Genomic DNA, 14,772 nt, shown 5'->3' on the forward strand with positions numbered 1-14,772 from the left:
CCGTGCGTGGCGACGTTCCCACGCCTCCTGGATGGCGCCGCACGTGACGCCCCGCGACAGACCCAGCCTCGAGCTGCTGCTCCTCCTTCTCTGGCATCCACTGCCACAGCCCGTTCGTCATCTGCTTCGCACGTGAAGGCCAGCACACCACCAGATGGCCACAGCGTCTGCCTAACGTCCTGCCACACAGCGCATTCGAGATGGTTCACTAGCTGACAGTGTCATTTTGCATCGCGCCTAGCCAACGAGCGTCCGGCTGAGCTTCTGCAGACTGCTCAGCGTCACATCGCCCTCCTTGAGCACGCGTTCATACGCCGCCGTCGTGCTTGTCGAGCGCCGCGTCTCGATCTGCGCCAGCAGCGTCAGCAAAGGAGAAGTGGCAAGAGGCAAGCACGCGCGCAAGCACTCACCGTGCCCGACACGCGATCAATCGCCGCACTGATCCGACCCGCGGCAATGAAGCGCGCCAGCTCCTCGTCGATGAAGCCCTCGCTCACGCCAAACGCGCTCGCCATGGCCTGGAGCGTCACGCTCGAGTAGCTCGCCAGCAGCTGCTGGTACGCCAGCACGCGCATGCTGCGCACGTAGAAGCGCGTGTGCGTCGAGAGCACGCGCGACGGCAGCAGGTGCGTCTGCTCGACGGCGGCCAGCGCGACGAAGAACGTGGCGTAGTCGCAGCCGTAGAGGGATGTGGTGAAGGTGCGCAGGTGTGGGATCTCGTCGATGACCTGCAGCACCTCGGGCGACTCGATGATCTGCGCCGGCGTGTTAGCCACAGAGCGACAGGGGGGCTGCGACTGGCACGCACCTTCTTCTTGATCTCCCTCCGCTCCAGACTCAGCATGTTCGCCAGCACGGTGAGCGTGACGAACTCGTTGTACGAGATCAGCTCCGTTGCGGTGAACGTCGAGAGGGCGTCGAGGAAGAGCTCGCCGCCCTGCTTGAACTGCCGGATGGAGAGCAGGTGCAAGCCCTCGTACACCTTCAAGCGGTTGCGCCGGTCCCAGTCGCCGCCTTCCTCCACCAACCTGGGCGCATAGGCGTTAGCCGCCAAAAGCACATCATCCAGGTGCGACAGACTCACTCCTTGGCGCGTGCAATGCCCTCAGTCGTGACAGTGGCATCGCCGTGGAAGAGACCGATGCGAATCTGCGCCAATGTAAGGTCGAGTCGAGAGCCCAGGCCTGCGGCCTTCTCGATCGCAGTGGTGTGCGCCTCCAGTGCGCGGTCCTGTGCGTCGCCGTGTCAGCCTCGCAGCCAGCCTGCATGCCTGGCGCAACTCACCTTGTCGCCGATGCGCGCCAGATACTTGGCGCGCTGCCGCCGCACGGCATTGACTTCCATCTCGCCCTCATTCTCCTCCAAGCGCGTCTGCGCCTCGTCCATCAGCCGCAGCGCCTCCTCGTTCTTGGCCTGCAGCGGCGCCAGGAGCTCCTTTGCGCGCGAGGGCAGCACATCGCCTGCCGGGCCGGCCAGAAGGGCGGAGAGGTAGGGCGCCATCTCTGCGGCGACGGCGTCAGGATGTGCTGGGGCATAGTGCTGGCGGAAGAAGAGTGTGCGATATCACCCCACAAAGGAGCATCACAGAGAGAGCTTGAGGCTGAGCAGGCACATTGCCGTGCCACGCCAGCCTGGCCCGAGGTGCTCTGCCATCTGCAGTCTGCGCGTCGCGCCTCTCTCGCGGTGCAGCGCCCTTCTCGCCACCTCCTGCAGCGCCTCTCGCAGCACTCACCGTCGGCCTCGATGCCCTTCAGCAGCTCCTCGGCCTTCTGCTTGCGCTCGGCCTGCTCGGTGCGTGGGCTGAGGATGGCAAAGTGGAGCTGCTGCAGCGCCAGGTTGGGCAGCGGCTGGGGCACATCGTCGTCTGCCGCTGCTGCCGTAGTGGCGGCGGGCGCCTTGGCGGCGTCTGCGGTGGAGGTGGACATGCTGGAACGAGGGATGGTGGTGGAGGAGGGAGGCAGGCAGCGAGGGTGGTCTAAGCGCATGCGCCAGCCGGGGCGCGCTTACGTAAGGGACGCGTGTGTGTGCTCGATGCACGAGCCAGGCGCCGCGAAGCATCTCGCCTCCAACCCTCTCCCTCCACCCAGCACTCCTCCTCCTGTCCAGCTCGTCAACCCATCCCTCGCTGCCTCGCACTCCATCTGCAGCACAAGGTCTCCGCGCTCAGACAACAGCTCGATCGCAGCATGGCGCCCGCCGCCACCCTGGCCGCCGCCGATGCCGCGCGCAAGGCCGGCAATGCCGACGAGGCCGTGCAGATCTGCACCCAGATCCTCGCCGGCTCTAGCGGTGCGTGGTGGCGCTGCACAGCTGCAGTACTGTAGCGTGTGCTGACGTGCCACACGAATGCAGACACCGACGAGGCACTGCGCGAGCACGAGGGCGCCCTGACGCGCCTGGCGGGCCTGTATCGCGATGCCTCGTGAGTGTGACTGGACACTGAGCGTCGCAGCTAGCTGCCCTCGGGGTGCTGACCTGAAGCCACCTCCTGCAGCGACGCAGATGCACTCGCCGCCCTCGTGCGCGACAGCCGCACATTCATGGGCAAGCTGCCCAAGGCAAAGACTGCCAAGCTGAGTGCGTGCTCTTTCTCCCTTCCAGCCTTGTTCCACCGCGCTGACACGCCCGCTGCCAGTCCGCTCCCTCATCGACCACTTCGACCCGCTCGCCGCCGCGTCGCCCGAGGCGCGCAGCACGCAAGTGGCCGTTACGCGCGAGAGCATCGAGTGGGCGCGCGAGGAGCGCCGCGTCTTTCTGCGCCAGAGCCTCGAGAGCCGGCTGATTGGTCTGTGAGTGAAGGTGGCGAGGGCGAAGGTCGGAGGAATGGAGGGACGGACATGTGCGGTCAGGCAGAGCTGCGTCGTCAAGCTCGAGCGCGCCTGCCGCAAAGCTGTGCCAGACTTCAGCTCCCACATCTCGTCGGCGCTCCGGCTCACCGCCAGCCCTGCAGCTACTTCGACCAAGCAGCCTACCGCGCCGCGCTGCCGCTCATCGACTCGCTGCTCAAGGAGCTCAAGCGTCTCGACGACAAGATGGTGCTGACCGAGGTGCACCTGCTCGAGTCGCGCGTGCTGCATGCGCTCAAGAACATGCCGCGTGCCAAGGTGCGTGCCAGTCGAGGCGTCCGAAGCGAGATGATGCTAACGCGGAGACGGTGTGACAGGCGGCTCTCACGTCGGCCCGTACAGCGGCAAATGCCATCTACTGCCCGCCGTTGCTGCAGGCGCAGCTGGACCTGCAATCAGGCGTGCTGCACGCCGAGGACAAGGACTACACCACGGCGTGCGTACCTCTCGGTGCTGCCTCTACTAGCGATGCCCGCTGACGACGCTTGCTGCTGCAGCTACTCCTACTTCTTCGAGACGCTCGAGGGCCTCTCCGCCGCCGAAGACTCGCGCGCGCCCCTGGCGCTCAAGTACATGCTGCTCTGCAAGATCATGCTCAACCTGCCCGACGACGTTGCCGCGCTGGTGGACGGCAAGATGGCGAGCAAGTACGGCGGCCGGGATGTGGGCGCCATGAAGGCGGTGGCCGAGGCGCACGAGAAGAGAGATCTGCAAGCGTTCGAGGAGGCACTGCGGTCATACAAGGAGGGTGAGTCGCGCCAGTCCCATCCCTTCTCTCACGATGCTGACGAGCACATTCACAGAGCTGTCCAACGATCCCATCATCCGCACGCACCTGGCCGCGCTGTACGACACGCTGCTGGAGCAGAACCTGCTGCGCCTCATCGAGCCGTACTCGCGCGTCGAGATTGAGCATGTGGCAGGGCTCGTGCGCCAACCTGTGCGGGAGGTGGAGCAAAAGTGAGTGGATGGTGGGGCAGTGTCAGCTGCGGCGGCCGCTGCCAGCTTCGAGCCGGCACTCGTCGTTGACCTCCTCTCCTCCTCCCAAGGCTCTCGCAAATGATCCTCGACAAGGTCCTGGCGGGCATCCTCGACCAAGGCGCGGGCTGCCTGATCGTGTACGACGATGCACCGCCGGACGCCACGTACGCAGCCACGCTCGAGACGCTGCGGCATGTCGGCAATGTGGTGGACTCGTTGGCCGCCAAGGCTAAGGCGCTTAGCTAGAAAGGAGCAGTGACAATGACAAGAGTCTTGCACATCTCCTTGGCGGACGTGAGGCGTGGGAAGGGACGGCCAGAGCGGAGGAGAAGGGCGGCCATCTCTGCACGGACCCTGCGCGCGGCCTTGCGGACATGAGCAGCGCAAGCGGCAGACGAGCAGACGGAGAGAGGTCAGCTGACCCACACTCTAGCCTTATCACGCTGGCGGCCTAGAGCAATCGACTCAATCAAAGACAGGACAACTGCCGGCGTGCCGGCGCTCCGCCATCATTGCCGTGCCGCCGTCACCGCCGCCGCCACCGGCACGGCGACGCGCCGCGGACCGCCGCCCCTAGATGACTTCCGCCGCTTGATGAGGCGACGAGGCGTTCACGAGCCCTCATCTGCTCTTCCGACACGACAACATCCACCTCCAGGCCCTCTTCCATCTCACTTCGCTTCCTGCTCATTCTCGCTTCAGCCCGCTCGCTCCCAGCACGCTCTCGACATGTCCGTCACGCTGCCAGGCCTGAAGCTCGCCGTGGCGCTGTGCACCGACGAGCTCGCGCACTTCCTCGAGGGCTTCTCGCAGACGACGAGCACCGACTCCACGCCCGACGACGGCTCCGACGGCAACGGCACGGTGACGATCAACGTCTCGTTCCGCGCGCCGCTGGGCGAGCGCCTCGTCTTCTACGCCAGCATGCGCCCTGACGATGCAGACCCCATCGAGTGGCCTTATATTGTCAAGCTTCAGCATCACGACGGGTCCGAGCACGACCCGATGCCGCAGCACTGGCCCCATAAGTGGGAGGATGATCAGCAAGAGTGGTGGGCGACTGACTCGCGAACCCGCGCCTTCATCGCGGCGGAGAAGACGAGCACGTTCAGCATCGCGCACGACGACGGCACGGGCAAGTGGAAGAAGAAGCCCTCATACATCATCAGCTTCCAGCACGAGATGGCCGAGCCGGCCCAGTGCGCCAACGAGCCTCCCGTCAAGATCCAACTGACGCCGATGCATGTACCGGTACCGCGCGAGCGCGCCGATGACGACGAGGAGGACGGCAGCAACAAGCGCCTGAAGATGGACCCAGATAGCGAGCAACACGCCGACGCTGCGCCGCCCGCCGCGGCTCGTCGGCACCAGGAGTCATCATCGGTCACGCTCGGCGACGGCACGGACGACGAGGAGGCAGATCGGCCTCTCGCGCAGCTGCTACAGTTCAAGAGCGAGTACGCCGAGCAGCAGATCGAGAGCTTTGGCCGGCGCCGCCAGGAGGAGCGCAAGGACGACGACGAGGCGGTACGCGGCATCTTGGAACTGGTGCAGGGCGAGCGCGCCAAGGTCCTCAAGAAGCTGAGCGAATGTGAGAGGAACATGTGAGCACGAAGCAGAGGCTGCGCAGTTCAGGCCTGTGCTGACTGCGTCGTGGCACCGCAGCGAGGCGATCCCCGTACAGGCCGAAGAGCGTCTCGCCGATGAGCAGCACCGCTTCAATGACGAGATGGAGAAGCACCGAAAGACCATCAAGAACACCGAGGCCAAGATGCAGCGGCGCGAGCTTGACTTCGAGGCCTGGAAGACCGAGGATGCCAAGACGACGGCCAGCGAGCTCAACCGCGCCACCATCGAGCGCGGCGTGCTGGCGGAGCGCTCGCGCCGGCTCAAACGGCAGGTCGAGACGGCGGAGGCCAAGCTGGGCAAGAAGCGCGGTCCGGCGCCTACGGACCTCGTGCTCACGCTGCCGGACAGTGACGATGAGGAGTAGCCAGAGTGGCGCGCAATTGTGAGGCGGGAAGGCGCGAGAAGAGAGAGTGGAAGGGAAAGGCACCCGTGCAGCTGGCTGGGTGACGATGCGTGGTTCAACGACCGCACACACGAGACTTCATGATCATCAGATAGCGTTTTGACATTGACGTGACGCTGGACTATTAGGTGTGCGCGTGGATCGGTGGAGAGAAAGAGGGTAACGTAGTGCGTGACGGCTTGAGTCGAGTGTGATGGGCGGAGAACTGGGCGCTACAGAGTCATCTGGGAGCAGGAGTCAGCAGTGCGCCTCGAGAACCCGATGGCGACGCAACTCACGCCCGTGGCCTGGAGGTTCTCGCGCAGGATGGCATCCTGCACCTACGGCGGCGAGGAGTCAGTGCTGCCGTTTCAGGCAGGCCTCCCGGCGTCACTCACTGAGACGAGGATGGCGCTGATCTGCCTGGTTGATGTGGCTGCATTCACTCCAGTCAGCAAGGGTGTCAAGTGGCTCACGAGGCTGAGATGTACCGGTGGTGGTGTGCACCTGTCGAGAGCAGGCGTGAGCAAGTGCGGCACAGCAGCAGGCAGCAGATGTGACGCACGTAGCAGGGCCGCGAGGGAGCAATGGCACGATAAGCCTCGAGCACCGCCAGGAAGCGCTTGGAACGGAGTTGCATGTCAGTGCCTCTGTGAGTCTCGGGGGGCGAGCATCGATGCTTACGCTGCGGAAGTATCTCCATACCTGCTCGAAATCGTCTGTGGTAGTCTTGGAGGTGCTCTTGTAGTCTCCAAAATACTTGCCCACGCGCACGCCGGCGGCCAGCTTGCGCTCCAGCAGGTCCATCTTGTTGAGGAAGAGCACCAGCGAGACGCTCGCCAGCAGTGGCGAGCTCACGACGTCCGACCAGATTGCAAGACTATCATCAACGCGATTCACGCGCATGTCTTCATCGAGCGTCTGTGAGCGGGCAAGAGAGGTCAACAGTGGCCTGTGGCAGGTGATCGGCCAGCGCACCTGATCGAATGCGGCGATGTTCGCGAGGAAGATGATGGCGCGTGCATCGTCAAAGTAGCTCGCCCAGACCTTGCGTTGCGACCGGCTACCTCCTAAGTCGTAGATCTTGTACGTCGTGCTGCGGTCGACGACGAATCGCTGTTCCGTAATTCCGACGGTGCGCACGCGCGAGTGCAGAATGTCGTCGTCGGAGGGCAGGTATGCCGACGCAGCGATGCGCGCGATGTTGTCCAGGAAGCTGTGAGGGACATGAGCGCGGGAAATGCGAGCAGCGGTTGTGGGGCAGGCTCACTATGAGCAGCCATCAGCGCGTTGCTCGATCTTGGAGCTGCGGCGCAGGCGACGCTCGCGCCAGACGGTCTCGATGGTCTCGACTTGCGCGGCCAGCATCTGCGCCACCTCTTCCTCGCGCGCATCGCGCTCCACCATGTCCGACGAGGCACCTGACGGCTCCTCGCCCGGCTCGGCCGCAGCAGCAGGGGGCGGCGCCGAGTGGCCAGTGCTGCGGCGCTTCGACGACACGGTGAGGCGACGCAGGCGCGAGCCAGCAGAGCGCGACGTGGCGATCGAGGCGCCGTCGCCGGACGTAGAAGGGCGTGCGGCGCGGCCTAGCAGTCGGTCCTGCCAGCCTGCGCGCATGAGCACGGGCGTCGATTGGCCCTTGCGCTTTGCAGGCGCCTCGCGAGCAGGCGGAACAGTACGGCTGTCGCCAATGGGCGCCTTGTCGTCGAGCACGCCCAGCTGTTGACGCAGCTTCTCCTGTAGCTCGAGCAGCGGCGCCAGGCGGGCACGCACGAGGGCCGCATCGGCTGCGCGGCTAGTCGCGCTCGTGGCGCCGCTGATGATGCTGCCTGCGTCCGGACTGCGGCTTCGGCCGCCAGCGCCCTTTTCGCCGCTGCGGATGCTCGCCGTGCCGCCCATAAGGTTGTGGTTGCTCTCCGACGAGGAAGTGAGCGGGCGCGGCGCATTGGCCAGCTCCTCGTACACCTCTATTAGCACGCTGACGGCGACGATGACGTTGAGGTACACGACGAGACGCCAGCTGCGGCGCTCGCGCCGGTGCGTCACGGGGTCGTACAGCAGGCGCATCTGCGAGCAAGAGGGCATGAGCATCGCTGCGTTCGAAGCCATACCATACCACGCACCTGCTTCAGCACCGTGGTCTTGCCGCTTGACGCTTGGCCTGGCGAATTGTCAGCTCGTCAGCTCTGCTCACACGGGCCGCCCAAGCAGCGTCGCTCGGCCACTCACCGAGCAGCAGCATCTTCTGCTCGCCCGCCGTCTCTCTGCGTTTGCGGCTCGCGTCCTCCTTGAGCGTCTTGTCGATCTCCTCGCTGCGCTTCTTTGCCGCCTGTTCCGCGCGCGTACGTTCGGCACGCTCGCCCGGCGTCTCGTCCGGCGGCGGACCCAGGGCGCTGGCCAGCGGGTCCGCCGCCGAGGGCGTCGGGCGCAGCTGCGCCGTCGACGCGTACGACGGCATGGTGGAGCTGCGGCTTCTGCGAGTCTTGCCCGTCGTAACAGAGCGCAACGACTCGTTGGACGCGTTCGAGTGGATCGAGAGCGCCTTGGTCAGGCCAGCAATGGCGCGCTTGCGAGACGAGGGCGGATACTGCGCCTGTCGCAGCCGCTCGATCTGCTCGGCCGTGGGCACGACGCGCGAGGCACAGAGCGAGAGTGGCCGCGCGACGAAGGCGCCGTTGCTCTGCTCGAGCGACGAGCGGCGGCTGGGCGGGCGCACGCGCGCCTCGCCGCTCGTGGCGGGCCGCCGCACGCGGCGCGGAGTGGTGACGGCTATGGTGGGCGAGCGGTGGGGCGGAGAGTCAGGATGCGACCTGAGCTGGTGGATGAGAGCGAAGCCGCGCTCGCGACGCACCTTGAACACTGGCCAGCAGCGCAGGCTCCCCCTGTGCCCAAACAGCCGCTCTCCTGCCGGCGGGTCGCAAACTCTTTTTTCGGCTTAGCGAGCGACACTGATTGCGTGACGCAGGCACAGCACTCTCTCGCTGCTTCTAGACGCCAAGACGCGGTACAGCCGGCGGCCTGCACTCGGTGTATGCGGCCAACGGAGTGCGGCTCGCTCCTGGAAGGCCGCGCAAGGCACGCGGCAAGAGGCGGCCAGCGACGAGGAAGGCCTGATGCTGGAGATGCACTCTGCCCCTGTGACTAGATGCGGGCGATGGTGCCGTGCGTGATCTCGTCGGCGCTGCGTGCGTGCGCGCGTGCCTCCGCTGGAGGAGGCGCAGGGGCGTGTCCGCGAGACTCGAGCGCGCGAATAGCCGCGGATGTCTGCTTTTGGGTGCAGCACAGGGTGCAGATCTGGATGCCGAGCGCGGCAGAGAGAAGAGGAGGTGTGCTGTGCTGCGGATGGCGAATACCGAAGAGCGAGGCGAGGCGGGTGGATGGGAGTCGGGAGTGCAGATGCAGGAGAGGAAGGACACGCACGCACAAGGCGGAGGCGGCGCACGTCAAGCCAAAGAGCAAGCTCCGCCTGCGCTGCTTCTCCGCACGGCGCAGCGCGAGCCTAACGCGCCGCGCGCAAAGGGCCGCGCCGTGAGAGCGCAGAACAGCAAGCGGCGGCGGCAGCCTGTTGCCCTGTCACGCCCGATGCCGGCGCCCGGCGTGCCTCGCCGCAGCAGCGTGCCAGTCGGCCGTGCTCTCGCGCAGAAGCACCAGGCTCGGGCAGCCTGCGTGTGCTGAAGTGCAGAGAACAAGCAGTACGAGTGACGCTCAGCTCGAGGCACGACTCCCGCGGCGCAGACGGCGCCCGGCATGCCGCAGCGCGACTCGCCGGTTGAGAGGCCAGCGCCGCTGCGCCGCGTCAGACTGCAGCGCTGCGTTGTGAGCTCTGTCCTGTGCCGTGTTCATGCCATCGTCAACGAGCAGCCTCGCTCTCGCATGCGCCGTCACGGGCGCTGTCAGCGGCGCTGCCCGATCGGACGGAGATACGGCGGCAGCATGACGGCCGACAGGCGCGGCGGCGTTCGGCGTCCTTCGTGCGCCACGCGGCGCCGCCCTCCACATGGCCGCGCTCGGCATAAGACAGCCGCGCCTGCTGCCTCTTCTACTGGCTGCCCACCCACCCGCACCCACACCATGGCCGCTCCTCGCATCCTCGTCCTCGGCGGCACCGGCTACATCGGCGGCAGCGTGCTCGCCGCGCTGCTCGCGTCGCCGCCGCACGGCAGCGCCATCGCCACGCTCACCTCGAGCGCCGCCAAGGCCGACACGATCCGCGCGTGGGCTGAGCAGCAGGCGCACCCGCTCGACGTGCTCGTCGCCGACGGCCGCGGCGACGACTGGTATGCCGCCGTGGAGCAGCACGCCGGCGCGGCAGACGTCGTCGTGCAGGCGGCCACGTCCGACGACCTGCGCCTCACACAGGCCGTCAACGCGGGCCTGCAGGCGGCACGGCAGCAGGGCCGCCTCGGCGGGCTGGTGCACCTCAGCGGGTGCGTGGTGTGCGGATACGCCGCACTGATGGCAGCTGACCTCTCTTCGCCTGCAGCGTGCAGGTCATCGAGTCGGAGCCCGTGGGCAAGGACGTGCCGACCAAGGACTTTGACGACGCCAGCCTGGCCGACATCCAGGGCATCCCGGACAGTGCCGCACACCGCGAGATCGACCTCGAGTGCGTGGCCACGCGTGGCCCTCCGCTGCAGCAGCGCTGACCACCGCTTCAGGATCGCGCGCGCCTTCTCTGCCGGCAAGCTGCACGGCGCCATCGTCTGTCCCGCCCTCGTCTGGGGCCAGGGCCGCGGGCCGGTGAGCCGCACGAGCGTGCAGCTGCCCGACATGGTGCGCAAGGCGCTCTACAACGGCGCCGGCGTGTATGCGGGTGAGGGCAGCAACGTCTGGGTCAACGTGCACGTCGACGAGTGCACGCAGGTCATCGTGCAGCTCACCGAGAAGGCGCTCGCGGCGCCCAGCAAGCCGCCGCAGCTCTTCGAGACGTTCTACTTTGCCTCGCACCCGACGCTGCACAGCTTCAAGGACCTCGCCGTGGCCATCGGCGCCGCGCTGCACGCCGAGCAGCTCGTCGCCTCGCCCGAGGCACGCAGCGTGCCGTGCCCCAAGTGGGACCCGTCGCAGAAGGGCGTGCGTGTCGAGGACGCAGCGCGCGGCGAGGCCGAGGCCGAGACGGAGCGCAGCACGCCCATCTGGCCCTGCCGCACCAACACGCGCTGCCAGTCGAACCGCGCCAAGCAGGAGCTGCGCTGGGAGCCCAAGATCGCGCTCGACGAGGCGGCCATGCAGGAGGCGACGCGCCACTGCGTCGAGGAGTGGCGCAAGAGCGGCGAGCTCGAGGGCATGCGGCACAAGTAGAGGCAATATGTACAAGAGAAATGAAGATTGAGAGGTCGTTACGCGGCGAGACAAGGGAGGGTCGTTAGGAGAGAGGAAAAAGGACAAGATGGGATCTCCGGGGCCGGGGTCCGAGCTTGAGAAAGGAGAAAGACGAAGCGGCTCTGTGCGCATCCGTCCCGCACGCTCCTTTTTGATGCGGCGCTCACGCCTTCTGCAGGGCCTGTCAGCCGCAGCACGTCGACCTTCTTGTGCTTTGCTCACCACCACCGGCTTGCGGATGCGGTCCACCAGCTGCCACACGGTGCTGCCCAGCAGCACGCCGACGAATGTCATCGTCATGGCGGCCGCGGCGAGGAGCAGCGTGCACGCCTTGGCCTGGTCGAGCGAGCCGTCGAGCGTGCGTGCCGTGCGCAGAATGTCGGCCACGCTCTGAAGGCAGGGAGCGGGCACGGGCGGCGGCGCCTTGTCGTCCGACGACGTGGGCGAGCTGCGTCCGTCGGCGAGCGGCTCGAGCGCTGTGCGGAGTGTGAGCGGGCGGAAGGCAGCGAGGAGGCGCGAGACGCACGGATGGCCTGCTCGAGATCACCGTTGGCGGGCTGCGGCTGCGCGCCAGTGAGCACGCGCAGCAGCGAGGCCCGCAGCGGCGGCAGCATGCCGAGCATGATGCGAAGCAGAGTGAGGAAGAGGGCGGACGGAAGGGGCAGCAGGCGAGCACGAGGCCCGTGACAGGCCGGCGTCGGCGTGCTGCCCTCGACGGATGTGGAGCGTTCGTGAGGAGAGAAGGTGAAGAGGACGAGATGGGATGGAGGAGAAGAAGGAAGCTGCGCAGCGGCGATGCGCCTCTTATAGACGAGCGGCGGGGCGCTAGCGTCGGCGCAAGTCACGGTGATGCGGGGATGGGGCAGTGCAGCACAGCTGGCAGGTGTTGTTCTCGCGCCCTGGCGCCGCACTGGCGCTGCACCTGCCCGCAGCGCCGCCTGAGGCTGAGGCTGAACCTTGTTCGCCACCCTACAGCTGCTCCGAGACGACGATGCTCAATTGCTGCACGCCCGCTCGGAAAAAGAGCCGCAAAGATGACTCTTGCTTTAGCGTGGGTGCGGCGCGTCGCCGCTGCGCCTCCACCAACCAACACTTCGCGCTGCGCGTCAGATGCCGCTGCCGGCTGCGCTTCTTCTTGTCATCGCCTCCAGACCGCACACACGGGCACAAGCGCACTTGTAAATTACTCTGTTGCATGTCTATTGCGATACAGAGTGCTCCTTGGCACCTCACTCTGCGCGCCGCGCCGCAAAGGGGTTGCGACCCGACGCCGTGCGGCCGGCCATGCCCGCGCGTGGGGGCAGCAGGGCTTTGGGCTGCGACAGCGCCGTGTCGCTTGTGCTCGCGACGCGCAGCGGCAGCGGCGAGGCGCTGCGGGATGCATCGGAGCGCTCGTCGGGGCGCATTGCAGCATTGGCGACGAGCGCAGACAAGGGCCGCGCGTCGCTGTCACCAGCGTCGGCGCCGGCCGTCCACGAGAAGCGCGGCTTGGGCCGCTTGCGCAGCACCAGCATCTCGTCGTCGTTCCCATCGTCGTCGCGCCGCTGCGATGCGGCGAGCAGGTGCGCCGGCTGCGACTCGGAGCGCGCAAAGGGCGTGCGCGCCAAGACGGGCTTTGCGAGCTGCGAATCGGGCCGCCGAATGGGCAGCATCTCCTCCTCTTCTTCATCATCGCTCCATGCCAGCGCGTCCTTCGACGTGGACAGCGGCTGTGTCTCGGCGAACAAGGGCGCCGACGCCGGTTTGCTCAGTGCTGGCCTCGAGGGCGGCCACGCCGGCTGGCTCTCAGCGCGCCGCCAGCCTGTGATGGCCGCCGAGCGCGCCGGCAGCGTGGGCGCCGGCGGCTTGCTGCTCGCATGGGCCACCAGCACCTGCGAGGCGGCGCGGTCTAGTCGCTGCGCCGAGCTCTTGCGCTTGTCGATGCGTGCCGGTGCTTGCAGTGTCGGACCCAGTCGGCGCGGCTCTTCTGGCGCGGGTGATGCGGTATCGACGACGCCCATGCTGGTCGAGCGCTCCCAGCCGCGGCCGGGCCCCATCGAGACTTCACGCGTCGCGAAGCGCTCGCCTCGCGCCACGCTGCGGCCGCGCGCCGACTCCTGGCTCTCGCTGCGCAGCGCCTCCTCGAGCTTGGGTCGCTTGGCCTTCTCGCGTGCCTCTTCTGCTCGCAGTCGCTTGGCCTGCGCAGCACCCAGACGAACGAGGTCGAGCTCGCTGGCCCCCTCGGCGGCGCTGCGCTCGCGGGCACGGCCGGGCCGCGCCGGCGTGGCGCCCGGCAGGCCAGGCGTAAAGGCGCGAGCGCGCAGCGCAGCGACCTGCCGCGGCAGCAGACGTCCGAACAGCGGCTCGACGACATCGGCGCACAGCCACTGCAGCTCGTCGCGCTCGTCGCCGGCTAGCTTCTCTCGCGCCGCCGTGCCAAAGTGCACTGGCGCCACGGGCCTTGTCGAGCTCGAGCGCGCCACCTCAACGGGCGCGACGTCGAAGGAGAGCGATGCAGTGACGCCAAGCAGCGCGAGCCGGTCGATGATGGCCTCGAAGCGCCGCGTCAGGCTGACCGGGCTCGTGCCGCGCTCCAGCGCACCCTCCTCGAGGCGCGGCGACGACGACTCGCCCGTTGGCCGAGCCCATGGGAAGCCCGAGGCACCCATCTGGCCCGTCCAGCGGCGTGCCGGCTCCTTGCGCCGCCGCTTCTTGGCCGGCACATCGCCCGGCGCGTCCTCGCTCGAGCCATCGATGAGCGGGCGGACGTCAGACGTCGTCTTGGACGGCGTGGCATGCTCAAGCGCCGGATCGTCTGTGTTGGGCGTGGACGCCGCACCGCCGCCGGGTGTGCATGGCAGCGGATACTCGGCGTGCAGCTGCAGTAGCAGAAGCAGCGTCAAGGCTTGCAGTTGCAGCCTGCGAGAGCGCTTCAGCACACAACGAGGGGCACCTGCCGCAGGACGCGCCGAGCGCCGATTGCGGCCACACTCACTCGCGCACGCCAATCGCCGAGAGCCAGCGTCGGGCCAGCTTTCCGTGCGTCTCCTCCTCCGGCTCCTCCTGTGCGGCCTGCGCCTCCTCGGCCGCCGCGGCTGTCTGGCGCTCCTGGCGCACGCGCAGCTGCTCGCGCACCTCGGCCGCCACGGCGCTGCCGGGCCCCGAGCGCAGCGCCGCACGCACGACACCAACCTCGGCCTCGCTCCACTCCGGCGGCACCTCGCCGTGCAGCAGCAGCGCCACGAGCTGGGCGTGCGAGACGCCGCGCACGCGCTCCTCGAGGCCGCCGCTGCGGGGCGTGGGCGTGCGCAGCAGGCCGAGCAGCGCCGCGCGCACGTCGGCGGCGGGCGCATGGCGCAGCAGCGCATGGGCGGCGTGCACGAGCGTCGCGAGCGTCGAGTGCACCTCGCCGAGCCAGAGCGTCTCGCAGTAGCGCAGCAGGATCGCCACTTGCGGCGCGCCGGCGTTGGGCAGCGGCGACTCGCCGGCATCGGGCCACGGGATGGGGCAGGCGAGGTCGAGCGTGAGGCGTGAAGATGAGGCGACGGCGCTGGCGGGCCCGCCGCTGTGCGGTGCGCCGGGCAGGCTGCTGCTGCTGCTCATTGCGGCATGGGTGGCGGAGGGGAGTGGAGG

General features: G+C 67.6%; 7 protein-coding genes across 7 annotated transcripts; 3 read left to right on the forward strand and 4 right to left on the reverse strand.

Annotated features, from left to right (window-relative positions):
• Positions 1-237: 237 nt before the first annotated feature.
• FA09DRAFT_332604 (putative RPN7-subunit of the regulatory particle of the proteasome) lies at positions 238-1,936 on the reverse strand (the record flags this gene model as incomplete). The annotated part of the gene is made up of 6 exons (XM_025743524.1): positions 1,733-1,936; positions 1,285-1,502; positions 1,085-1,230; positions 809-1,028; positions 411-755; positions 238-348 (listed from the first exon to the last, which is right to left on the reverse strand). The coding sequence occupies exons 1-6, from the start codon at positions 1,923-1,925 to the stop codon at positions 238-240; spliced, it is 1,233 nt and encodes a 410-aa protein (XP_025595225.1). The 5' UTR covers positions 1,926-1,936.
• Positions 1,937-2,089: 153 nt separating this feature from the next.
• On the forward strand, positions 2,090-4,330 carry FA09DRAFT_332605 (PCI-domain-containing protein). The gene is made up of 9 exons (XM_025743525.1): positions 2,090-2,289; positions 2,353-2,422; positions 2,495-2,577; positions 2,636-2,789; positions 2,951-3,104; positions 3,164-3,282; positions 3,344-3,594; positions 3,650-3,806; positions 3,896-4,330. Exons 1-9 carry the CDS (start codon positions 2,187-2,189, stop codon positions 4,071-4,073), a joined length of 1,269 nt encoding a protein of 422 aa, XP_025595226.1. The 5' UTR covers positions 2,090-2,186; the 3' UTR covers positions 4,074-4,330.
• On the forward strand, positions 4,322-5,934 carry FA09DRAFT_363359 (hypothetical protein). Its single transcript, XM_025745579.1, has 2 exons — positions 4,322-5,431; positions 5,493-5,934. The coding sequence occupies exons 1-2, from the start codon at positions 4,422-4,424 to the stop codon at positions 5,818-5,820; spliced, it is 1,338 nt and encodes a 445-aa protein (XP_025595227.1). The 5' UTR covers positions 4,322-4,421; the 3' UTR covers positions 5,821-5,934.
• Positions 5,935-5,956: 22 nt separating this feature from the next.
• Positions 5,957-8,493, reverse strand: FA09DRAFT_164288 (G-alpha-domain-containing protein). The gene is made up of 10 exons (XM_025739257.1): positions 8,068-8,493; positions 7,962-7,999; positions 7,109-7,905; positions 6,817-7,054; positions 6,523-6,759; positions 6,404-6,460; positions 6,330-6,345; positions 6,237-6,274; positions 6,138-6,179; positions 5,957-6,083 (listed from the first exon to the last, which is right to left on the reverse strand). The coding sequence occupies exons 1-10, from the start codon at positions 8,294-8,296 to the stop codon at positions 6,072-6,074; spliced, it is 1,704 nt and encodes a 567-aa protein (XP_025595228.1). The 5' UTR covers positions 8,297-8,493; the 3' UTR covers positions 5,957-6,071.
• A 1,672-nt stretch (positions 8,494-10,165) lies between these two features.
• Positions 10,166-11,174, forward strand: FA09DRAFT_332607 (hypothetical protein). The gene has a single exon (XM_025743526.1). The coding sequence runs from the start codon at positions 10,294-10,296 to the stop codon at positions 11,137-11,139; it is 846 nt and encodes a 281-aa protein (XP_025595229.1). The 5' UTR covers positions 10,166-10,293; the 3' UTR covers positions 11,140-11,174.
• Positions 11,096-11,905, reverse strand: FA09DRAFT_332608 (hypothetical protein). The gene is made up of 3 exons (XM_025743527.1): positions 11,687-11,905; positions 11,383-11,636; positions 11,096-11,332 (listed from the first exon to the last, which is right to left on the reverse strand). Exons 1-3 carry the CDS (start codon positions 11,781-11,783, stop codon positions 11,324-11,326), a joined length of 360 nt encoding a protein of 119 aa, XP_025595230.1. The 5' UTR covers positions 11,784-11,905; the 3' UTR covers positions 11,096-11,323.
• Positions 11,906-12,348: 443 nt separating this feature from the next.
• FA09DRAFT_363363 (hypothetical protein) lies at positions 12,349-14,763 on the reverse strand. The gene is made up of 2 exons (XM_025745580.1): positions 14,135-14,763; positions 12,349-14,058 (listed from the first exon to the last, which is right to left on the reverse strand). The coding sequence occupies exons 1-2, from the start codon at positions 14,740-14,742 to the stop codon at positions 12,390-12,392; spliced, it is 2,277 nt and encodes a 758-aa protein (XP_025595231.1). The 5' UTR covers positions 14,743-14,763; the 3' UTR covers positions 12,349-12,389.
• Positions 14,764-14,772: the final 9 nt, after the last annotated feature.

The sequence above is a fragment of the Tilletiopsis washingtonensis genome (assembly GCF_003144115.1).
Source record: "Tilletiopsis washingtonensis strain MCA 4186 unplaced genomic scaffold FA09scaffold_26, whole genome shotgun sequence".
Classification (NCBI taxonomy): domain Eukaryota; kingdom Fungi; phylum Basidiomycota; class Exobasidiomycetes; order Entylomatales; genus Tilletiopsis; species Tilletiopsis washingtonensis.